Raw genomic sequence first — 25,823 nt, forward strand, 5'->3', positions numbered from 1 at the left:
CTCATCTTGTGTCTCCTCACCCGTAACTCTTCAGCTTCACTGCATTATTGTTTGGGTTTAAAAAAAGAAAAACCTAGATTCCTCCCTTTTAATTCACTTCAGCTCTTTCCTTTTCTGATATGCATTGATCTGAGAGTAACTTCGATGATAAAACATAGTCAAAATACAGACACAAAATTTATCTTCCTCCATTATTTCAGAAAGAATGCATTAGCTAGATCTGTGTCCCATCTTCTTCAATTCCAATTTAAGAGAAAAGACTCATTTAAATACAGAACTTCACATGTTCGTGCATGCCTCAGCAGCTAAAGAAAACTACATTTGCATTGCTATGCCTATTTAATTTACTCTGTGTGTCTGTGTATATATGTGTGTGTGTATATATATACACATATATACATATGCACACATATTTTGTTCAGCCATCATTGATTTGGAGCCCCCATAACACGGACAAAACACTTGCACGTTGATCTTCGGCTCAGAGGAACCAGGTGGAGCGCATGAGTATACCTGCGAAAGTACGGAGCTACCTTATTTGAAAGGAGATCCCATGCAACCTCCGGATGACGCCGTACCAGACTGCAGTGAACCAAGTGGTAATTTGGTTTCCGTGCTAAACTTAAAGAAGGTGCCCCAATCTTACCCCTGTTTGTGGACAAAAATGCTAATTGAGAAAGAGATGATACCACCTATGCCCATTTCTATCCCCTTCAACTCCACCTTACCCCTGCAACTCCACCATTTGCACTCTTTACCTCGGTCTGTTCTCAGTGAAAATCACGGTAAGGTAAAATGCGTTGTAACAACATGGAATGTAACTGCACTAGATACTTTAGTATCAAAATTCAGCCTGTGCTCAGATACAGGATCAAATTTTCAGAATCCAGGTTTTCATCATCATGTTCCTTTTTTTCCTAGGTATTTGGATCTGCGAGTATTTGTACGCTTTTCTGTACAGCTACAATCTCCAAATGTAAAACTGAATCTTAGGGAAAAGAAAAAAATTGAAAATGCTGATTTTTATCCCTGACATGATTTAGAACCAGGCAAGTTTCAGAACTGGTACGGTTTCTTTTTTTCCTGTCCTGCAATCCCCTGTCCACTACAATTCTGAGCACTGTAATGTTTCAAGAATCCTTGCTATAGCTTACATGACAACCCTGGAACACACCTAATGACATGCCGTGGTAAAGCTGAGAGTTTATATTATTTTATCCATGTGGTTTGAATTACAATAAAAAATTCTCTTTGATCTAAATCTGATGAAAGATTTGAAAGTAGCAAATTAACAGATTTCTCTGTAAAATTGCCCACAATATAACTTGAAAAATGATGGCATTAAATGGTTGAAAGACTAGACTATTAAGATTGTAAATTGAACTGCTCAGGAAGTTAGGAATTAAATTTAATCACATATCCAAGTCAGGGGAGCACTCCTATTGAGACAAACTGTGCAGAAGTAAGCAGATATTTCCCTGAATTGGGGCCTACCTACTGCCATGACTTTCTAAGCTGTTATGTTGATTAGATTAACAGATCCATGTATTTGTTACACATTCCACCTTCCTGGGAAGCTACTTTGACTTAACACAGCTGAAACCTCAGGGGAGCAGGGATATGCATTAGGTCCGGTGCATCTACAGGGAACGACCCTGAGAAGGGCTAGGAGGCACTACAGCGGGCTGTAGTGGCATTCCAGACCACTCACAGGAAAAAGTACTACATCTTCCTTACTTTTAAAGTTTTGAGTACACGCAATGCACTCTGACATACCAGGAAAAAAAGATGAGCGTCAAGACATACAGGCTAGTCTTTGTACGCAACTTTGGAGAAGGGAAAAGACAAATCAGGGATCAAAAGACGAGTTACTGCTGGAGCTACTTGTGACTGTGACAGCTTTCCTGAAAAGGAGTTCTCGCAGACTTTTGGGATTTTTATGCTGTGAACATCTAATACCCAGGTATGTAAAGCGCAACCCTCCGTTTATAGTCTGTAGGGACGTTCCTATCTTAGGCTGCTATGAAGCTTGCAGGTACACAAACGGCTTTTATGCTGGAATTAGACCAGAATCATCAGCGCAGAATTTGACACAAGTTAATTTACTCTGTTTCTCACATCAGTATGTCCCAGCAGAATAAATTACACTGCACAGAGCTCCGTTCCTCAGGTACTTAAAATAGCCTGGGATCTCCGTACCGCCTGCAAAGCTGACTTAGGACACATCACGGGAACTACTTACTTCAGGATAGCCGTTAGCCTCCCGAATTCTGAAAACGGGACAAAGTCTGGAGACCTGGCGACTGTAAGAGGGCTAGATCGCAGTGCCTTGCTGCTGCGAAGCACGCTATTTACCCCTCAAGCAGAGCAGCGTTTGACAGAGCAGCTACGGTGGATGCAATTGTGGCTAGCAGCAGAAACATATAATTTCCAAAGTTAAAAGCACGAATCTTCACAGCTTGGGTTAAAGAATCAAGCTGAAAACGCTCAGATTCTCACTTCTGGTGGGGGGGGGGGGGGAGAGGGGGCAAAACACACCACTAAAAACTAACGGAACACACACGACTACCTTGCGCACTTATCGTGTCAGCCCCCGCCTCACTCGCACCTCGCACCGGACCGCAGGCAGCGGGCGCGAAGGCGGGGGCACTGCGCTGCCCCCAGCGTTTCACGCGTGGGGACAGGCCCGGGCGCTCCCCTCACCAGCAGCCCGGCACAGCCGCGCCGCGCCCGGCCCCGGGGCACGGCGGTGACTTACAGCCGCCGCAGACGAGCCGACCCGCGCCGCCCGCCGCCCGCGGCGCCGCGGCCGGACCCCAGAGCAGAGCGCGGGAGGCGCCGTGGGCGCCGAGCGCCCCCTCCGGGCGGGGCCGGGCGGGGCCGGGCGCCCCCGGCAGCCGGGGCGGCGGGCCGGGCCCAGGCGGGAGGTGGGGTGCCGCGGGCCGCCCCTGCTCTGCGCGCCGCCTCCGCCGCCTCCGCCTCCTCGTCGTCGTCCGCGCCAGCCCGGTGCCGCCGGCCTGCCCGCGCCCTCCCTGGCCGGCTCCGGCTGGGGCTCGGCGGCTGCCATTGGCTTAGCGGCCCCATCCGGGCACTCGGCGCAGCGCTGTTGCTCAGCCCGATCGTCCCAATATGGCGGAGGTGAGCGGGGAAAGCGGGCTGGGGCGCCGGGGCTCGGCCGGCTCCCCGCGGGGCCGCGGCGGCGGCGGGCCGCCCGCGCTCGCCTCGCCATCGCCGTAAGGCGCCTCCGCGGCCGGCGCGGCGGCGGCGGGGCCCGGCGCGGCGGCGGCGGGGCCGGCGGAGCCGCTGGCGCCGGGGCAGCGGGAGCCTGCGCGACTAGGCCGCAGGGCGGGCTGCGCGCTGCGCGGGTGCCGGGTTCGCAGCCCGCGGGCGGCCGGCAGGCCGCGGCCGGGCACGGAGGGGGGCGCGGCCGCCGCGCCGGGCTCGGGGGGCGCGGGACGGGCCGGCGGCGGTGCCGCCACAGCGCGGGCGATGGAGAAACGCCTGGCGGGAGGGAGGAGGAGCGAGCCCGGGCTGGCAGCCGGGGAGAGGCGGCGGCCGGTCCGGCTGCCTCGGGCGCCGCCTGCCCCTGTCATGTCCCGGCCGGGCCGGGCCGGGCCGGGCCGCGGAGGGAGGGGAGCGGGACGCGGGGGCCGGGCCGGGCCGGGTGTCGGCTCCGGGGGGCTTTCTGGGGGGAGGAGGCGGGAGCGAAAGGCGGGGAGCGAGCGAGGGAAAGAGCGGTGAATGGGATGCAGGGCGGAGGGGCGAGGGGAGCGGGGCCGCCTGGCCCGGGGGAGGCAGAGAGGCGGCGTGGGGGAAAGGGGAGAAAAGCGCTGGAGGCGGAGGGCAGGGAGGGGGCCGGCGCGGAGCTGCAGCGGCTGCCCGGCGGCGGCGGGGGCCGGCCGCGCCTCACTCTGCTCTGCTCTCCCTCCCCTCCGCAGGCGTCCTTCGGGAGCTCGAGCCCAGGTTGGTCCTCGCCCGCCGCTGCCCGGCCCCAGGCCCCCGCCGGGCTCCTCCGCGCCCGCAGCCGCTCGCTCCTTCCTGCTCCTGTGCAAAGGGATCCCCTCCTGCCTAGTGGCTTTTTAAGTACTTCGTATTCACGTCGCTAACTTCAGGCTGCCCGCTTTTTAAAAGAAGGCGATGTGTGTTGAGGAGTTCTTCCGTTAACTCCAGTTGCTCAAAGCCGTATAAATGAGAACAAAGTTTTTGTAGTGTTTCTACGTCAGCGTCTCAGTAAAGCCGTGTAGTGCAGAGGGAGGCCTCGTCTCTCGTTACTGATAGCTACGGGCTTGTGTAAAATTCGGGCTTCTTGATAATATGCACGCACATACGCACATAATAACCATCTAGTAGTGATCTTTATATATAAAATTATATGTGTGTGTGTGTATACACACACACATGAAAGATTACTGCAAAACAGTTGATAGTTCTTTAAAAGCTGAAGAATCAGGATGTAATATCCAACCCTGGAAAAATTCCTGTGTAAATGTAATTATTGTAATTGCAGTAGTATTATCAACTATGTTGAGAGTTCTGTGAGACTATAATATGAATAGCATGTGAATAAAAAGCTTTTTTCTCCTGAATGTTTCCCTTCTGGTACTGTGAACTTTCACAGTATCGTTTTAGCCAAGCTGGATAAACAAAATCTACCTGTATTTCTTGCATATAAGGAATACGCTTAGCACAATTGCTAAAAATTAAGCTTTAAGATTCAGAAGTGTTAGTGTATACTAGTGTCTCTTCAAAAGCTAGAAGTACTGTGAAGAAGAATACAGCTTTTTTTGTTTTGTTTTTTTTTTTAGGAGAAGGAACTTTGTAGATATTTCCTTGATGTGCAGAAGATCTCATATGGAAATAATACTTAATAATCCTTTTCTTTGCTGCTTGTAAGCCAAACGTTGCAACAGAGCACTAGCATGTAAGAACTAGAAAGGGAAACGAGAAGTGAAAGAGAAATATCCTAATCTCTTTGTTTTCTCCATCCTGAAAGCCATAAGAAAGTGAACATGAAAGAACAAAACAACAGTGTTATTTCGGTAATTTTCACTTGGGAACACTGACTTTGAAGTGCAGAATATTTGCATCTTTAGAAGTTGTTGAATGTAATGATAACCTTCCCAACAGTTGATAAAATTCCCTTAAAATAAGAACAGCACTTTTGATGACTTATGAGTAGCCTCCTGAGTAGTGAAAAAGTGTTGAACTACAGAGCTGTCACAATAACTTGTCAATTATTGTGATCCATAACCAGGGTTTTGTTATTTCTGTCATATTTTCCTCTATTTTACTTGAGGCTCTGCTATGTTTGTTCTTCCTTTCTTGATCAAGTACTAGAGTTGAGTTCGTTTGAACAAAATATCTCATTTGTGAGACTAAATAAATCTGCAGTGAGTTTCACTATTTATTTTGTTGGTATTAGGAAGCTGATTCCCAACCCATTAGCTGTTTACCAGTGAAAAGGTACACTGGCTATCATAGCTGTAAATCATATAAATATGGTCAAAGACTACAAATCACAATCTCTGATTAATAAGGCACAGTTGACATGCTTGCAACCTTTTAAATCTTGTGACGTGTATGTTTTCTACGTTAGTGATGATTTCAGTGATGTTTTCGACACTCCTTTTATTCAGTAAAATATTAATTTGGGAAAATACTTTCTGAAACTTTGTTTCAAACTACTGTATACTGCCAGAGAAAAAGTTGCACCTATTTGCTACTTACAAATGCAAAAATGGAAGGTCACCTAAAACAGCTGTATTTATTAAGTAGATAGGAATTGGTTCCCATTATTCCACTGAGAGTTCTGACCCTGTATGTAGAAGAATGCATGTTACCTTGTCTTCTACTGTAATGCAATTTCGTGTGTTGGTGTAGGAAAAAAATGACTCAAATTAGTTTTTTTTGATAGTTGGCTCTTTATCCTCTGAGGATCATGACTTTGACCCTTCTGCTGAAATGCTGGTACACGATTATGATGATGAGCGAACTCTCGAAGAAGAGGAAATGATGGAAGAAAGCAAAAATTTCAGCTCCGAAATTGAAGATTTAGAAAAGGTAGGAGTGATTTACCTTCTCCTAAACATTTGTATGCGTTGCACCTGTTTTAGTGAAAAGTACGCTCGGCCTGCTCTTGAATTTGTATTGCGTAATGCAGTTGCCTGCAAGATGCCTTTGAATCAGGTTTAATCAGGATGTAGTGGTGCATCCTCACAAAAAGGCTGAATTTAGCTTCAGAAAGGTAGTAGTGTTATGTTTGTTTTCAGTTCTTCTCTTTCATTTAATAAGGCTTTCACTCTGGAAGAGAAATTACAGAAGCTGGTTTGAGAGTGATATTATCTCATATCAATTCTTAGCACTTCTAATTTTAAAAAGTTGAAACTAAGTTAAAATTACACATTGCAAATACCATTAAGTGACAGCTGGCTTTGTTTCATTCTGTTGCTCAGTCTCTGTTTTTCCAATTTGCAAAGAAACAATACTGTTTTAAGCATGATGGATCATGTACATTTGCATAAATGGTGGTTCTCAGGCTCAGTTTCATGAATTTGGCGTTTGGTGGGTGCACAAAATGACCAGCATGCTCTTTGGCTTCTCCTGTTCCATTTTACACTCTTTAATTACTTGTTTTTCCTGTTAAACCCCTTGTTCATCCATTCCAGTGTGTCTCCCCTTTTAAACACTCGTTGAATGCTAAACACCCACAAATTGATGCTAGTTACATTACTGTTCAATGACCCACTTACATCACTCAGCATAACTGCAGATTTTGGTCCAAAAAACTTACAGGAAATTGTAATTTCTAGAATCAAATCTGAAGCTGTATTTATGTACTTAATGTAAAAAAATATTTTCTAAATGTGGAATTGACAATGTTTATGCTACTAGGTTTTTGTCCTGATACCTTCCTCTTAACAATTATGTTTTTGCTGGTATGAACTTGCAATTATAATTGTGAAGCAGTTTGCCAACTCTGGTGATTAAAATGGAGTTATTACTCCACAAAATGATCTTATTGCTTCAGTAATACAAGGAAAAAGAACTGAGAGCCACTCATCTTAAACACTTTATTACTTTAGGTCCCGATCCTGGAAAGACTTGGACATGAGTTTACGTTTACCCATTGTGAAAAGTCTTTGCAGGACTAAGACCTAGCTGACTAAAGAAAACAAGTAATTTAATCAGTATATGAGTTCAACAAGAAATTTTTAAAGGTAATACAACTTTTAAAGGTATAAATATTGGAAATATTTCTAATTCTTTCATGGCTTGAATCAGGTAACACATAAATCTCCAGGGTTTGCTGGTTTATTAATTGTGGTAAGAGGTATAGTATGGTGACATTTAACAAAATGGGTTAATCAAAAACTGTTGGAAAAACAAATTATAAACAAAGTCATTCGCTCAATTTTTACCTTCTGTATCATTAGCTGTCTTTCTCCTATCACCTTCTCAACAGTCATTTTAAATATGTTGTGCAGGAGATGGAAAGGAGGAATAAAAGGTTGCTGTAACGGTTTGCTTTTGTGGGTTTTTTGAGTGCACACTGTAACTGTAAGCTGTAGGACTAAAGTCTTCACGTTTTTCTGCAGTTCTTGGTTGTAGAGGGGTTGTTACATTTCTGTACTTTCTATCTTGGAGATATTTATCTATTTGTGTATTTTCTGTCTTGAAGGAGCATGAGTAAATCACTTATGCTCTGTAACATGAATCAGATGATAAGCAAATTTTCAAATAAAAAAATAAACTGTAATTGATTAACTTTGGAAAAAGTCTTGTTCGTTTGTTTATCCAGTAAACAGTTTTCTTCAATAACCTGGTAGGACTTCACTGTACGCCAAATTATGAATTATTTCGGTCATGTGCCTGAGAATAGTTTAAAATTCTGATGAAGTCTTCTACTTTCAGTTAGGTTTTCCTTTGTTTTTTTTCACTTTTGTATTTCAAAATGCATCTTGTCTTTTTAGACCTGAACTGCTTACAAGTATTTGGCGTAGTGATGAAACATTTGTAAATCTTTTTGTATTAGGAAGGAAACATGCCATTGGAAGATTTACTGGCATTCTATGGCTATGAACCCACGATTCCAGTTATGGCAGGTTCCAGTGCAGATAGCTCTCCAAGTGAACTTGCAGATGAACTTCCAGATATGACGTTAGATAAAGTAAGTCAGAAGCATTCTCCCCTGTATTACAGTTTAAAAGCAAAAGCCCATGTGACCTCAAATTATATTTCACTGTCTCTTAATGTTACAAAATACGTATCTTTGACACTTTTAATTTGCAGTTGAGAATTACTGTGTTGTTCTGAATTCATTCTTTTTCAAGGACATTGAGAATCTAATTCTAAAGTATTTATTGCACTTGCAAATACATAACAACTTCAGTGGCACTATATTACTACAAATGAGAGAAGAATAAGTTCACAGGTCTTTCAGAATGTATCTAAAGAACTTAATATATTTATTTAAAAAAAAAAAAGAGAGAAATGAGATTTTTCTGAAAAGGCTCTACATCTTATTTTAATGTATGCAAACTCCAGAAATAATAATAGTTCTGGCTTCCAGCATGCATGTCATGCATGAAAACTTATGTAGATAACTCGAAAATGCACTCTTGAATGCTTTGCAATGTTCCTTTCAAATACATATAATTTGTAAAGTTCTGGACTTTGGGGAACAAGAGAGAAGTTGTTTTATCTGCAATGACTGTGTGTATTGCATTGCTGATGTAAAAACCTGCAACTTCAGTTTTTGTGATTTGCAGACTGATTTTAAATTCTGAGACTGTAATCTGATTTTTGGCTATAAGGCATGTGCAGCTAGTAGTTTGGATTATAAAATCTGTAGATATTAAATTTATCTTTTTTTTTTTAACTTTCTGTAAGTATGATGTAATAGTAAACTCCACAGAAAGTAGCGTATAATGATGGCTCTGCACATCTGATTCTCATTAGGATTCACCATTGTGTTGAGGCTACAAAAATGTGGTCGGCTTGTTGTCTAATACAGTTCTTTCCCTCCCTAACCTCTATACAGAGGGGCTCAAATGTGTCAGCTAATGGAGGAAGTGTGCTTTTTTTTCTTCTTTTTTTCTTCCCCCTTTTTTTTTAACCTACAGAAATCTCCCTTTTTTGTGTGTTTTGGGAAGATAACAGGTTGTCTAGTGTCTGTAACTGTCTTCTCTGTGAACATGTACAACTGCTCTTGGCTATTTTTTTTCCAGAGTTTAGGAGCATAACAGCCTGTTACAGTTTTGATAGATCTGTGATGCAAAGTGTGACGAGTCTTTAAGTTTTGAAGCAATTTCCACTGGCATTTTTCATTAGAGGCAATTGGAGGGACCTCTGAGATTAATGATTGCAAAAGTTGCTTCTTGTATGTTTTATTTTAATAGAGGCGGGAGGGGGAATGAAGAATCCCTGTGTTCAGCTCTGAACTGAATGGCTCTACTTGTTCTCAGGTTTGAGGAGTGAACTAGCTTTTATATTAAGGGAGTCCAGGCTAAAATTAGTTTTGGTAAAACAATTTAATTAATGGGCCTTATGATTTGCTGAATCTAAATGTGTACTAGTTTATGCTTAGCAGTCATTTTGAGGTTTTTTTTTTTTGTTGTTATTTTAATGATACAGGAGGAAATAGCCAAAGACCTCTTGTCAGGTGATGATGAAGAAACACAGTCCTCTGCTGATGACTTGACACCATCAGTTACTTCACATGAGGCTACAGACTTCTTTCCTCGACCGTTAAGATGTAGGAAATCTTATGTTATAGTAGTACTCAGTACAATGTTATATAACTTTTTAGCTTGAAATATCGAAAGTACAGTATGCTACTGACTTTACTGTGAGTTGAGGAATAGTACTTTGCAGGATGTTCTCCATGGATGTTGTCTTTGGTTGGTATTAACCGCTTCCCTAAAAGACCTATATTTGATACTGTGCTCAAAGCAAAAATACAGTTAATAACTCTACAAATACGATAACTTCCCATAATTAGTAGCTAATGTGGTGTTGAGGAACACACTCCATGAGTTTTGATGTGTTACTGAATGACGTGAACACGTAACCATTCTTTTAAATTAGTATTCCTCTACTAAAATTATTGCCGCTTTTTTAAGGCAGTGGTTCCTCCATTCAATCTGAGGTCATGAATTGGGCTATGGTTTCTCTGTGGTATTATTTCCCTTCACACATACAACAGCGTGCAATTGGACCTCATTGTGGTGTATTATGGGATTCGGCCCATGAACCCAAGACTGCTAAAGTTTTACCGCCCATGGAACTGTTACAGGCAAGATCTGAGAACCAGGAGTGCAGTTATCCAGTTTGGGCCTGGTGTTCCTCATTGCCTGTTGCAGTTGCATAGGTCAGTGGTATCCTGGAATTAGAGCAATATGGAGGAGTTTATAATGATTTGAATTTGAAAAGTATCTTGAGCCATTTCTGTCAGCTCTTCCTCCTTCTAGGGAGGAGGGATGATGGAGGGGATATGCTACCTGAATCACCTCCAGTTGCAGTCCTTTCCATGCTGCTGGTTATATAGTGTAAGACATTCATATAGAAAGACAGATCTAAAAAAATTATAAACGGTAATGCCTCTTTTTTTTCTTAAGCAAACCCCAAACTTGCTGGCACTTAAATATCGCTTGTGAACCGTTGATGAATAGGACACTGAAAATGTGGCAGCTTCTTGGAAGAAAACTGATTAGCCCCTCATCTTTCTGAGGATTTAGGTCATCTATGTTTTCTGCTACCAAAGTTTTCTATTCGGATGTTACTCTTTCTGTATTAGGACCCTTGGTTGAACATTTTAAAATCCAATATTCACTATTTCAGGGAGAGAACAGTCAGTTTTCTGTGCTGTTGGCAATTTCATTTTTTCTTCCAGCCCTATTAGTTTCTCTGAGACTGAGATAAACTTAAGTTGCAAGATAAGCCTTTCTAACATTTAATTTGTGAGATCTTATTAAACTTGGATTAATTGGAAAAAATAGTTGCGTATGATTATTCAGGCATGTTAGACCATGTATTCATGTTAGCTTCTGACCTGCTACTCTAACAGCAAAAAGAGATAGACCTGTGATTGTAGGAATGACTACAGCAGAAAAGCATCAGTCCATACGATCGAGAATATTGTCTCGGGTGTTGACCATTCTGGTTAGTCACGAGGAAGGAAGAAGTTAAAACTGCAACCATACTCATGAGTGTCTTATTACTGAAGTTTAAGAATACAGAAAAGCTTTAATCTTACCATAACCGTAGATTCCATTTTATTTAAGATTATAAATCTTTAAAAATATTTACTTCAGAACCTGATACCGTAGCATTCCAGAGACTAAAATATGATTTACTCTGTGAAGTACTGTATTAAGTTACTTGGAATGTTCTGGTGTCTTTCCTCACAAGGGGGGGGGGGGGGGAGTAAAGAGGAATAAGCAGTCAGCTGCGTTTTTGATTGATGCATTTTGTATGTCTCTGCTGTATCTTCATGTTGACGCAGCCTTGTTTAAAAGAATGTTTTGAACATCGGTTAAAATCTCTGATTAAAGGTTTTGTTAGGCAATAAGTACTTGCCTTCAGTGTTACTTTCTTTGTGATTAACTGGGGCTAATTCATAGCCCTGGTACTTTTCTGTTCTCTTATACCTTTTCTGCAAGGTGTAAGCTTTTATTGACGAAAAATTGATGAAGGAAAGTTAGTTCATTTCCTTTTACTGTTAGAAATATAGTAGACTGTCTCAGTTGCAGTGATGGCAAATGTTTCAATTCTGCAGTATACAAATAGCAGCACTTTCTGACTTCATGCTGTAGTTTGATAGAAATGTAGATTAACAGATTCTTGATCAGTATTTCCTTGAATAAAAACAGGTGCTCCTTTCAAAAGTAAAAAATTATCTACTAGTTTTTTGTAGTTCTGTCACTGAACTGAAAATTCTTCTTAGCTAAAAACCCACTTCTTTATATGTCTGAAGCAAACACTACGTGTGATGGAGATAAAGAATCAGATGGTGAAGATGTAGAGGCAGACAATGGCAATTCCTCTGAAGATTTGAGAAAGGTAATGACTATTTCTACAAAAAAGTTAAAATAAAAACTTTACTACTAAGAAAAAAAAGATTTATAGTACACCTAGTACCTTAATTCTGGAATTCTGTGCTGAACGCCACGTTATATGGTATTTTTTAATATTTGCATTCATTTAATATTAAACGAATAGCTTTGTTTTTGTTGCATCTTCAGGAAATAATGGTTGGTTCACAGTATCAGGCTGAAATTCCACCTTACCTTGGCAGATATAGTGATGATGAAAAGGGTAAGTTCTTCTGATTGTTTTACTTTTTATCTTATTCTTACACATAGCCATGATGAAAAAGTATGTATATATTTTAATTATAAGGTAGAAAGTCATTGGCTTAGGTAAAGTATCAGAGACCTTTTTTAAAAAAAAAAAAAAGTACTAGAGAACTGGAGACACACAAATGATTATTTCTCAGAAATATGATTCTAAAACATTGAGAGGCCATTCTCAAGAAGGCATTGGGGAGCGGGTGGGAACACAACATTAATTTTGAAGTATCCATTAATCTTAGGAGACAACAAACAGAATGGGTCAAGAAGGATATGTTTTCCTCAGAAGATCATAACTGGACTAAGAGCATGATTTACATTGAAAATCTCCAAAACAATATTTTTCTTTGCTTGCTTTTTGGCAAGCCTAACTTGTATAGGTTACAGAACGGATATGAAAAACATAAAGCAATAAACTATTTTAAAATTCCATAGCACAAGCAGAAGGTGCAAGCCCTGTGATATATTTTGTGTTTCATAAAGTACAATGTCATAAATATAATGTTATTCCTGTATAAATTTGGGTTAAAACTGCAGTTGTGATAGGATGAGGGGAAAAAAGAGCTTTTAATAAGAGTTTTGTTAGGTATCTTTAAGAATCTTTACTGTGAGGAAAAGCATAGCATGTACAGCCATGGAATTCAAAAAATAAACATTGAAAAAATCTATTCATGGGTGGAACAGCCATGAAATCAAGGAACAGTTTTGGGGGATATGTTAATAAACAAAGGGCATTCTTTTTTTTTTTCTTTTCCTGAAAGTTTTCAACATCCTCTACATTACTTGTTTTCAAACTAACATTTTATGAGAGTATTATTTTAGTCAAACATTTCAAGCCTTTTCACCGTTATCCAATGCTTTTCAAATAACAATCCTTTGCAATAGGGAATAACATTTAATATAGAGTTGGAAGCATTAGCAAGGTGAACATCTCTTGTTTTGCATAAGAGATATAGGGCAGTTTGCTGTTTTCTGAGATTCAAGCAGAATGCTTACCAGTGGTAAGAGACAGAGGATTAAACCAGGATTTATCTGGATATTCCTGTAAGTATTTTCATTTTTTTACTTGTCCTTGGCCAAGACATGGAGAAGGGCCGATAGCCGGAGGATGAGCAGGAAGGGCTTAACTGACAACTTTGTCTGGAATGAACGGGTGCTAGAGAGAACCAGTGAGAGTCTTGTACGCTGGCATGGCCAAGAACAAAGAGGTAACCCCTAGCTGGGAGAGCCTGAGCAGCTCCTATTGAGAATATCAGATGTGGACTCTAGAAAGTGCTGAGTTGTCTTGATTGACAAAGGAGGTCGAAGCTGAGTGTCAGGAGGCTTTGGGATTTTAGAACTACTTGGCTGTAACTGAGAACTCATAGACTTCTATGTAATGGTGATTCTGTGGAAGATTCTTCCATGCTCCATGAAGAGCTGGTGATGGCAAGCAGAGGTTTTATATTTGCTGTGTACTCACAGCTACCGGAATTGTCCTAGATGGCAGTGAGCTCTTCTCTAAGCCTTACACTTGTAATGCTTCTGTTTGAAAGCTTTCCCTGTTCTTAAGCCATAATAGCACTTTTTGAGGAGACACAATTTTATTTCTCACTTTTGATTGATTCTCTTCATCTCTTTTACTGTAACAGGCATTATGATTATTGTGTGTGTTGAATTGGATAACTCTCAAATATTGTATCGTTAACAGTACGTGAAAGATCATGTGTAATGCTAATCACATCCATTGATCAGAGTAAAGAACATGTAGTTTGATCTAGAATTTAAACGTATGCATAGACTGACAAAGGTTCAGGCCAAATTTTGTATATTTCCAATATATTGTCTTTGAAATATGCTACTTAAGAGATCCACATGTGATTTCAGTGTTCTTTGAAGTAGGAGTATAAATCCTGATAGCCTTTAAAATCTATAATGTAGCCCTTAAGGCTAGTTGTTAATGACCAGAACAAGAAATCATAGTATTCATATCTAGATATCAGTATATGTTGAGAGAGATATATGTGTGTGTGTGTGTATGTATGTATATGTATATATATATGTATGTAGATATTAATATATGTTTTGGCAAACACTAAACTTTCCACTAAGTTTTGGGAAATGCTGAAAATGACCAGTTAGCCACCTCTCTCCTTTTTCTTCTGACATATGTCTGAAATATCAAAGTAATAACCTACTCTGTTACTGTAAACTATAGCTTATTTGTTAAAAACAGGTGAATAAAACTGAGTGGTTTTGCTAGTTTGTTTATGTGAAGATGGTGTGTACAGACACATAATTTGACCTGAGTTGTCTAACTGTCAACAAGTTGCTTGTCTGTAAAGACTCTCTATCTGTAGAGCTCAGTCCCTTATCCCCTCCTAATGGGAACCAAATCTCTTCACCATACCACACTGTAGGGTCTGTCTCTTAACTCAGGCTTCTGGGGAAAAAGTGAGCTGCAATTTACAAGTAGCAAGATGGTGTTTGATTTGACTACTTCTGTGTTCCTGTTTTTTGTCTTGTGAAATGGCTTTTTAATGTTATAGTATTTAAAATGTCATACCTGGTGTTAATGGATTTCTCTTTTAACAGCATATGAAAATGAAGACCATTTACTTTGGAAACCTGATGTGATCTCAGAAAGCAAAGTTAAGGAATACCTTTTTGAAACCTCTTTGAGAACAGGAAATGAGAAAATGATTGGCAGAATTCCTGAAGGAATACATACACGGGACAATGAACAAGTATGTTTTGTATCCTGTTCCATTTGTGACACATTGGTTTGTAATTAGCATATGTTCTTTTTCTCTGGTTATACTGTAAAGGCAGCAATACTCAACTTTTTTTTTTTTTTTTTAAATTAGATGTTAATGGGGTCAGAGTCTTATTTGTAATTGTAAGCATGTGCAGTCTGTTTTTGGCATTGCCATGTTCTTAATAAATCTAACTTTTTAAATAATTGCATATAAGATCTTACATTTCCTTAAATCTTGCCTCAGCTTTTGGGTGGTTTTCCTTTTGCTTATTTTTTAAACTTTTATCATATATAATGACAAAGTCTCTATTTTGACATGAGGCATGCTCCCTGAAAGCTAGTTTCAGAAGTTTAGACTGGATATTTGCAAACTTTGACTCTTTAAAAAGACTTTCTTCTATTTTGTAGGCACTCTATGAACTTCTCAAAAGTAGCCATAATGTTAAAGAAGCAATTGAGAGATACTGCTCAAATGGAAGGGCATCTCAGGGTAAGATAGAGAATACCTGACTTTTCAGAAATGTCTGTTTGAAAAAAATAAAATAAATTTGTGTAGAAAAACCTTAAGTAAGAATTGGAATGACAAGCATGTCCTTTTGCATGTTGTCTTTGGCACAAATTAGATATTTTCTGACTGTTGGCCAGCTGGAAATTCCTGCTAGAGAAATTGGCAACTTGTATAAAGGTTGCAGGATCAGCTTTTATACCTTTTATCCTCACCTTCCCTGTACTGCTCTTGTGAGAGCTGGGATAGATGGCACAGATAAGGAGTGGGAGAGGGGAGCGGGAAAGGGGAGCCATGATTTTGCTTCCCACAAGGCAGTTCTCATCCACATTACAGTACTTTCTGAGATCAGGTCAATTATAATCTAACAACATTTGTACCAGAATCAGGAGAACATAGCTGCCTATATAAACGAGCCCCACTTTCTTCCTCACTGCACAGATACTGCAGTATACTGTTAGTACATTGTGTTACTCCAGCCTGAGTTGGTTCCTTCATATAGTTCTGCAGGTCTTAGGTAAAGTGAGGAGAGCTTTGTTTGAATTTACAGTGGAAAACGAACTTCCATCCTCTCCCTAACTTTACTACTCCCTTAAATGAAAAATGGAGTTTACCATTTAGCAAAGATTTTTTTTTTTTTTTGTTCAGTGTTTTAACATGTACGTGTTGTATAAAGCTGAAGCAGACTATGTGCCCTGGTAGAAATAGACAGCATAGCGCATACTTAAATAGACAGCATAGCACATACTTCTTAGAACTGGATCCAAACGGGACTTGAGTGGTTACTGGTTAGGTGCTATAAAAGCTAAGCGTCTACGGTACGGCTGAAGGGGACAATAAGGAGTAGCAGAATGGTGTTCCAGAAAACTCATGTGAGAAGAGATTGTGTAGAGCTAAACAATAAGGAAGTACCTGTCACAAGGTTGTGTCTGAAATCCCACGCCTCTGAGATTTAAATTCCTGGTTCAGGACAGAAAAGTACCTCTATCAATTTGTAGTTCAGAACCCAAATTCCATCCTGAGAACTAGTACTCATGCTTCCAAAGAAAAGGGGAAAAAAAGAAAAAAAAAACAGTCAAATGAGTCTTATAATATCCTAGTTAAATATGATAAGGGATGATAATGCTGTCATTGCCTGTCTTTTAGGATAACCGTTATGCTATGGTCTGTTCTACCCACTCAAGTTTAATGCTCTTTTCAAACTGAGAGTTCACATCCACATTTCTCAAATTTCTTAACTCTAAGACTTTACAGGGCAACCCTCTCTTCTCTTTGAAGCTGGGGAATGCTGTAGAAAAGAGTGCAAAATTAATGGGGTGACAAAGAAAATGGTTTTGTAGCTGAGTGATTATCATCTTCATCTGGGAGCAGACAGGTCTTCGTTCCAGTATCTGCTTCCAGAAATGTTTTGAAATGTTGTGGGTTTTTCCCCGTTGACTTTAAATGCCAGCTGAACAGAAACTTTTTGTATCACCACTATGAATTTAAGATGTTTGCAATATCCCTCCTTTATTATATCCAGACGCAAAGCCATAATCAACGTAGGAAAGCTGGAATAGTTGAGACAAAACTGGACTCTTCATATAATTTGAACTGCTTTGTCATAAAACATGTGTTATGAAATACTGCAGCCATGCAGTAAATCAGCCCCTTGTTTGATTATTTTTCTTTTTTTAGTGTGTTTTTAATTGTAAAACTGAAATTTAATTTTAGAAACCATAGCTTTATGAAAAATTAAATCAGGTTGCTGTATTATTTTTTTTCCAAAAACCATTGTTCTTTGTATCCTCTGTAAGAAGAGGTACTTCAGGAAAAAGTATGTTCTTGATATCTTGATGCTTTTTTTTTTCAAATCTTTTATTTTTGATGACAAGTTTCTTTAAAAAGAAATAGAAAATGAACGCTTCTAAATGCCCGTTGGCCTTGCCCCTCAAAGATGCTAGAAAGACTTAAAAGTAAGAGATCATGATTTCTGAACAAGAATGTTAAATTTTAGGTTGGGCATCTGTGCGGTAGGGGAAGAGAACATGGTTCTGAATAACTGAACCATTTTTTTTTTTTACAGTGCATTTGGATTTTCATGCATTAGCAGCACAAATATTTTACTCTTTCTCTGAAAGGTTAGTTGGTGAAAGTAAGTTTATCATATTACTTTTGTAATTGTCTAGAAGAGATGACAGCATGGACAGAAGAAGAATGCAGAAGCTTTGAACATGCACTTCTGATTTATGGAAAAGACTTTCATCTCATACAGAAAAACAAGGTAACTGTTCTACAGTTAATGGAAGAATTGGTAGATGATGTAATGCCAGAAATCTGCATGGCTTCTGACAGGTGTATTGCTTTAACAGAAGAGTGAAATAAGAACCAGCATATTACAAGGAACTTGTTATTTTTATGCTAATTTTTATCTCATGTCATTGGAAAGGGTTGCAAGACAAGTCAGTATGCTATCTCTGAAATCTACTTGTGTTTACGTTATTACCACTTAGGAATTATTATAATTTAGTTTAAACGTCCGCTTCTCCTCGAAGTGTAGTATTTCCGTACAATGGCTGTGGTTACATCTTGATGTAACCTCTTTTTGCCATAGTCACCAGAAGGGTGTAATTCTGCAGAAACAGACTTAACGCCTGTATTCTCAGAATAGAGTGCTGTAGTCATCTGTGAGTATTCTGGTTTCTAGCTGATGAAGGAGTTCTAATCTTGATCTGAATTGCTTCTGATTGACTCTGCTCCTCTTGAAAAATAGGGATTGTTTTCTTTATCAAAAATATGTATCATTTGGTATAGCTGATAATATGTTTAAATGAATGTTTCCAAACTTCCTGTATATTTCCTTTTTTGATGCCATCTTGAGTTTTTTCTTTAGGAGACTTGCCTTTTTGTCTTATTTTAAGTAATATTTAATAGGGTTGTGGCTGCTGTTGGAAAAACAGTCAGCTACTAGTGGCTGAACCTGCCTTAAGGCAAACATTTGGGTAGTTGTAATTTTAAATGGAACTTACTAATAAACAGTAATTCAGCAGAGTTGCAAAAAAAGACTTAAAAATACTTTTTTATAATGTGCAACACAGTACATGCGTTGATGTATCTGTCACGATGGACCAGAATTTGTCTATGGAATCCATTGGGTTTTTACTGAGGAGGTAAAATGTCAGAAAGTTTGGGGAAAGATCTTTTTTAATTCAGTTTCTGGTACCCAGGACAAGCTGATGTCAGTTCTGTATGGAAAGTATCAGTTTGTTTCCTCTCTATCTATTACGTTTGTGTTTCAAACTAGCAAGGTTCTTTACTACACCCAAGGCATTTGGGACTTGCCTCTGATAGTTCTATCAGTTTGATCAAGCTCTTAACATAAGCATAGTTTACTGTCAGACTGTATCTGGATATAGTTGTATATTCTAGTTTATAATAAAAATTATACTAGAACTAGGGACTGGTGATGATCTGAAATATTTCTGGACCTAAAGATGAATATATTTCATAAGAATATAGTAATGGTTTCTTCTCTAAGAATCTGACTTTGCATAGCGATCTCCATTTTGGGGAAAGAGATGAGTGGTTAATGTAGATTAAATTATACTTTCTCACAAGACTACAATTTTGTTTTGTAGTTTAGATCATTTACTGTTGTGCACAATAGTTGTCAAAGCCTCAGCAGTTCCTAACTTTCCCAAAAGGAGAAGTGCCTAAAGGCTTTCTTGTTTCACTTCTCTTAGGTTATAGGTTTGCTGAGTTTTTTCCCCTCTTAAGAGAGTGTCTGTTGTGTAGTATAAAATTACATAGGTTATGAATTGAAATGCTTCAGGTCTAGATATGGTTTTAATCAGTTTTTTACATAAGACTGAAGTTAGTTCAGTAGAACAGATGTAATACCTACTCGAAACTGTGCGTATCTTTAAAATCTCATAACTGAATTGGCTTTTTCCAGGTCCTAGAATAGCAAAACTAACAATATTCTAGGAATATTGGGAATGGGGAGATGACAAAACATAAGTCTTTGCATTTATTTTGTCAATTCTTCTCACCTTCCTTTAGGTAAGAACCAGAACAGTTCCAGAGTGTGTGGCTTTTTACTACATGTGGAAAAAGTCAGAACGTTATGATTACTTTGCTCAGCAAACAAGATTTGGGAAGAAGAGATACAACCATCATCCAGGAGTTACGTAAGTATAAAATTCTTGGTATATATGTTTTCTGTTGTAAATTGTGACCACAGAAGATCGTTTCTCTTCCCAACGTTGCAGTGTAATGTGGCAGTGGCAACTCAAATCCATTTTTGTTTTAGGCCTTGTTTTCGTGTTAAACAACCCATTATGAATATAACGTTCTTCTAGGGACTACATGGATCGCTTGGTAGATGAAGCAGAAGCGCTTGGTGGAGCAGTACACTCTTCAGCCTTAACATCTAATAGTAGAACGGAGTCCATCCCTGATCAACAGCTAAGCATTCTGAACTCTATCACTGCCAATGAGTTGACAGGTAAATCAAGAAAAAAATTAAGTATAAGGTAATATCTTTTTGTTGCAACTATATAAATAATTTTTATTTGCGTTTATGTTCATCTTTTTTCAGCATTGACCAATAGTGTAGCTACAGTTTGCCACACTTCCGATGTGAACTGCCTGGATGATGCCTTTCCTCCTATGGACAGCTTACCCCGAGCACCAGTTAATCATGTGCCTGTTGGAACAGAAGAATTGCTTAACTTGCCAAGCAATGGTGAAAGTGATTGTTTTAATTTATTTGAGACTGGCTTTTATCATTCGGAGATTAACCCAATGAACATGTGCAGTGAGGAGTCAGAAAGACCTGCAAAGAGATTGAAAATGGGAATTGCTGTCCCGGAATCTTTCATGAATGATGTCTCTGTAAATAACCTTGGTGTGGACTTTGAGAACCACACACATCATATTACCAGTGCCAAAATGGCTGTCTCAGTGGCTGACTTCAGCAGTCTATCTGCAAATGAGACAAATGGTTTTATCAGCACCCACACTCTACACCAACATACCGCCCTTCACTCAGAATGACTCTGCAGAGAACTAAACAAACAGTGGGTACTTTATGCAGTAGTAGTAAACTTGATGGGAGCTATCAGGTTTGCTTAGTCTTTCACTGGAAGTTTGAACTTTATGACATCAGTGATGTCTTTGTATGTATAGAACTATATCTTGATTTATCAAGAGTAATTTCTTTTTTCAGTCCATAAATGTGGAAATGTCATATGATGTTCGGCAGAGTTTGGACTAAGAGAACTCTGTGGTGCAGCTTTAAGCTCTGCTTCAATTTTTTTTAAAGCCTGTAGACAGAGGCCACCATTTCAAAACCAGCACAGAAGTTCTGAACTGATTGGAGTGGCTTTTTAGTCTAAGTTACTTTTGCCGTAACAGATGCAGTGGAATAACAATGTTTACAGGTACCGATCCTGATCCCTGCTCAATGTAGCATTTTTTTTTTTTTTTAAATAAAGGCAGGGATGGGTTTCTTTAATTTAAACTGCACAAACATACAAGGATGTTTTTTAAACGGAACCTTCTCTCATGTGATACTAAACTAGAGCACTTCAGTTTACAAAACAGCAAGTTCATCTTGGTGGAAGCTAGCACAAGGGACTTAAAATGAGTAAAGTATGAAGACCTGCGCTTGGATGCTGTTGCAAAATTATAGGCCATGGCTACCTTACACAGAAGTAATTATACTGCCAGAGGTATCTGTGTACTTTAAACTTACTGGCTTAAACAGATGCGTTTTAGCCTATTGTATTCTGATGGGTTTTGTCCACAACTTTGAAGAGTAATGTAATCGTGTAACTTAATTTTTCCTAAGGTAGCTGATGTTGTGTAACGCTACAGTCTGCATAGCTTAGGATTTACCACTAAACAGTTTACATTTTGGAGGACATCTTAAATTGTTTGGAGCACTGCAGTTCAAAGTGTTACAGTTTTGAGGGGCTATCTAGTTTACATAGAAGTAGTAGAACCTTGAAGTACGTATTTGAAAGTTTTTCTATAGCGTGGATTGCATTTACTTGTTTTGGCAAGTCATTGACTCAAAAAATGGCACTTCACTACCCTGGTCAAGTAGGAAAACACTGAGTGCAATTTAACCGTCCCCAAAGTTTCTATCTTGAAAAGGATTGTTCTAATTCTTCTGGAAGTGTCAAACCACACGTAATATTGGCTTGTAATATGTTCTTGTAGCATACAACTTTCAGGGTTCTTTTTTTTTTAATAAGAAACTGCAATTTATTTCAGTAGGATTACATTACCCCTTTCCCTCCACACTTTTCTTTGCACTGTTCATATCACAAATCTAATTGCCACTAAGTTGTTTTCATTAACTAAATGATTAAGTTTGACTGCATTGTTGATATTTGTAGTAATTGCTTCAAGGTTACGTTGAGTAATTAGAAAGTAGTGACTTTAATATTTGAAAGGGAAGAGGGTATTTATTATGCATACTGTGAACTGCATTGACATCCTGAGTTTTGGATGCAGCGTGTGGAGTTTTCTTTACAGCATTGTAATGAAGATTGCTTTGAAGTGTTTACGCAATAGCACATTTACCATATTAAAAAAAAAAATAGTTTAGCACAGTGGACAAAAGTAGAGGTAATTTTGTAATCAACTCTTAACTTATACATCTGAAGTATGTAATTCTAGTAAGTACACAGTAAATAATGGGTAGCCTTGGCCCTGTGTTGTACTCTGACATTTTTAGCCAAGTTGTCAGCTTCTTGTTGCTGTGTTTTGTGCTGAACTTTGTACCTTGTTTCTTTTGTTTTTGAATCAACACATTTTCTGCAATTTTGTAAAATACTGGCCATAATCCTTCATTGTTATACATTCAAGTTTAACTATGGGTTTACAGTGAGTGGCTGGTCTGTATAAAAATCATTACACAAAGATGACTGAATGCTTATACCAGTTGCACTTAAATGAACATGCCCATTCTCATTAGCTGATGCAGTAATACATTCAGTTTATCTATGCATTGCTGGGATCTTAATGTAGACAGAGACTTGTCTAAGGTTTGGGTTGTCAGCAAGTTGAATGGACACTTTAGTTATTTAATAAAGACTTTTGACCAAAATTCAGAAAATGATATGAGAGAAAAATGAATTCCGGCTAGTCAAATAGATTTTTAAATGCTGATCTTATTTAGCCTGTTGGCTAGCTAGCTGGTATCGTTTACTTTTAATTCCTTGTTAAAATGAGGCAATAATTTGCAAGATTTTGTAAATATGTAAATTCTTCATATCTTTTTAGATATCTATTTCAATATTTTCTGACTACTTCTGTGTATAGTAACATTTTTGTGCATGCTTGATGTGACATTCATAAATTTGTACCACTATGACTTTATCCATGTAAAATAGCTATTTATTGAAAATTTTCTTTTGAAAGCTGGACTTACTTATTTTTCTCTCAGTTTAAACATTTAAATGGAGAGCTTGTTACTGTTTATTAAAAGAATTGCGTTTTGAAAGTCAGCATGAAGATAACTGAATTGCAGGCGTATGAAGAAATACTGCCTTGGTTCTTAGATGGTGAAGCACAATTCTTATAACAAACTGTGATGAATTCTTTGTCCTTTGCCACACTTTTTCTTCATACAAACAAACCAAAAATCCGTAATGGGCAATTGCAGTGTTGGTAAATGTATCCTTTTTATGTACAGGGAATCTGAAGAGGATAGCTGATTCATTTAGAAGTGTAACTGGTGCTGTGATTATAGCAATACTTTTTATTTTTGTTAGTCATACATCATCTTTTCATGTTAGATTTTTAAATGTTTAGTTTTCCTCTTGTCATGGTCAAACTGCTGAATTTACTTGAAGGATGTACAATACTTTGCAGAATACTAAATTGTGTACAATTAGGTCAATGAATTGTGCAATTCTTTCCTGTTTTTACTTTTTAAAACTGAGGGTCAAAATGTATGAAAACTTCAGATCCAGTAGAACATAGTGATACTACTTTAAATTAACCAAAGTCTCTAGTGAATATTTCAGCTTTGAATGTAAACTAATGGATAAACTGACCAACAGGGACACTATTTTGCCCAGCGTTACAAGCACATTGTCTACAGACGGGGAAACTAAATACAGTAATTTATAAAATAATGACAAGGTTACTATTTTTTTTATTCCTATTTTTCATTAAAAGAAGGAAAATACTATCAATTGTAAAATACAGTAGGTATGGTTATAGTCCTCTTAATGAAACAGAGATTCCAGTTATTCTCAGTTCCAAGTAAGTACCCTGTGCATAACAACAGATTTAGTGACAATCGGAACAGGCTTTAGTATCAGATGTTCAAGAGGAAGTCGCTATTGTTGCATTGGTTTTAATATTTGTACATAAACACTGATTTTTTTGAGCATTATTTTGTATTTGTTGTACTTTAATACCTGGTGTACAGTTCCAGAAATAAATGTCTGGAAACCTTTCTTCACTTGTGAAGCTTTTCATGCATCTGCACCATGTTTACCACTTCATTTTCAGAATTATTTAGCAGTAACTCTGAATGCATTTTAAGATGCTCCAGGGAACACTAAAGTGCACGTTACCATTCTACCTAATGTTACAGAGGGAAGAGTGAAAACTTAAAAACGATGTAGGTAGATAGTTAGCAATGATTTCCCTCAAACACTATGGCTTAAGCATAGCAAGCTCTTAGATGAGGCTTAAAAGTAGCTTCAAAGTAACTAATGACTGCAGTATAACCCTGTGGTAAGCAGTGGGGTGTACACTCCCATTCCTTTGTATAAGAAAACTTGCCCAAATCCTTAAATCCACTTACGTTCACACAGCAGGCTAGATCACAGGTGTGGATATGAACAATTCTACTGTGCTCAGCCTTAAGATAGAATATTTGAAATACTAAAAGCTGCTTTGCTTTTTTTTTTTGCTTTCCATCAAGAAAACAGATGCTAATCTTAAAAGTAATACAAGTGTTTTTCAGGGTCCAAGAACTTAAATACCAATTCTGTCAAAGGATTAGTGATGCAACTACCTAGGCCCAACGTCCTTATTTGTGCAATAGCTAGCACAGTAAAGCTTCAGGTAAAGAAAGGATTTTTTTTTTTAATTAGTTTGCTTAGTGCAGTTGATATAAATCTGAATAGTAAAAGAAGTAATTTGTCGAGTAGTTCAATGAGATTTGCTTCCCCTTCTCCAAGAATAGCACACTTAAGAGGTTTTGGTGGGGGAGGTTGTTGTGTTTTTTTGTTTGTTCTTGTTTTTAATGATATTTGCTATAGCAAGCAAAAAGAAACTACCTATCCAAAACTCTCTGCTTACATGTAGTACCTCACTTTTTCTAGTGGTGGAGCATAAAGATCATAGTTAAACACTGGGGCAGAGAGAGGGAAAACAAAGCAAAAACTGTAATCACCAACCCAATCTAGTCCTTCCTTGGTTTGAAACAATTAATGGTTAGCCATGTAATGTTGGAGGATTTAAATGGTTTTAGTATCTGTAATTCAAAACGTCAAATCCCAACTCAGTAGTTATTTTAATGGAAATATAGGTGGTTAAAGTAATATCTCAGGACGTATTCACTTCTGCCACTGCAAAGGTTCTGCACCCCTGAAGCTTGTATGGTACTTACACATGGAATCACTAAGTTTGAGTTGTGTCCAAACTCAAATGCAGAATGAGAGAAGGCAAAAACTAGATGCCTCGACTCCAGCTTGCTAAAGCACTTCTTACTTGTTTCTTGGGTGCTTTTGGTTTTTTTTTTTTTTTTTTTGGCTTTCTCTGAAGCCAAAAAAAAGAACAAAAAGGAATTAAAAAGTAGTTTAAAGTTTCCAGCAAATCTTAGCCTACTGCTATGGAAAGAGGTCAGGGTGCCTCACCAAAACGTTCTCCTGGTGCCTTTGTGCGATGCTGAGGTCTTGAGCCTCTTCCTGCCCTGGCGTGTTGGACTTTTCCCCCCCTGCAGCTGGTCCTTACCTGCGCCCCCTCCTTTGCCTCAATTCTAGCACACGTCTGACTACTCTGCAAACAGATTTGATTCAATTCATTAACTTAGCAGGAAAAAAAATAACTTCCTTTTGGTGTGGTTATTGAATAGGCTGCAGTCAGGTGAGCTCCAGAGCTAGAACTAGGGGAAGGAACATGCAGCCAAGGAGTACAGCTACCCACAGGCAACTGGGAACTGTTTGGTAACTACAGCTTCACCTGTGTGCACCAAATGAAAGCATCTTGAGGCATGGCC

General features: G+C 38.9%; 1 protein-coding gene across 7 annotated transcripts; it reads left to right on the forward strand.

Annotated features, from left to right (window-relative positions):
• Nucleotides 1–2,901: 2,901 nt before the first annotated feature.
• Nucleotides 2,902–24,051, forward strand: LOC104146860 (mesoderm induction early response protein 3). 7 transcript variants are annotated; one of them, XM_068928035.1, is made up of 14 exons: nt 3,113–3,138; nt 3,939–3,963; nt 4,806–5,039; nt 5,915–6,060; nt 8,033–8,167; nt 9,634–9,754; nt 11,975–12,060; nt 12,243–12,315; nt 14,925–15,076; nt 15,496–15,577; nt 17,764–17,855; nt 19,634–19,761; nt 19,933–20,078; nt 20,172–24,051. In XM_068928035.1, exons 4-14 carry the CDS (start codon nt 5,962–5,964, stop codon nt 20,627–20,629), a joined length of 1,572 nt encoding a protein of 523 aa, XP_068784136.1. In that variant the 5' UTR covers nt 3,113–3,138; nt 3,939–3,963; nt 4,806–5,039; nt 5,915–5,961; the 3' UTR covers nt 20,630–24,051. The 7 variants fall into 7 exon arrangements, with proteins under 7 accessions (XP_068784132.1, XP_068784134.1, XP_068784138.1 ...); XM_068928036.1 differs by lacking the exon at nt 4,806–5,039 and adding an exon at nt 7,083–7,217 and having other exon boundaries at nt 17,761–17,855; XM_068928031.1 differs by lacking the exon at nt 4,806–5,039 and having other exon boundaries at nt 2,902–3,138; nt 17,761–17,855.
• Nucleotides 24,052–25,823: the final 1,772 nt, after the last annotated feature.

Source organism: Struthio camelus, chromosome Z, assembly GCF_040807025.1.
Source record: "Struthio camelus isolate bStrCam1 chromosome Z, bStrCam1.hap1, whole genome shotgun sequence".
Classification (NCBI taxonomy): Eukaryota; Metazoa; Chordata; class Aves; order Struthioniformes; family Struthionidae; genus Struthio; species Struthio camelus.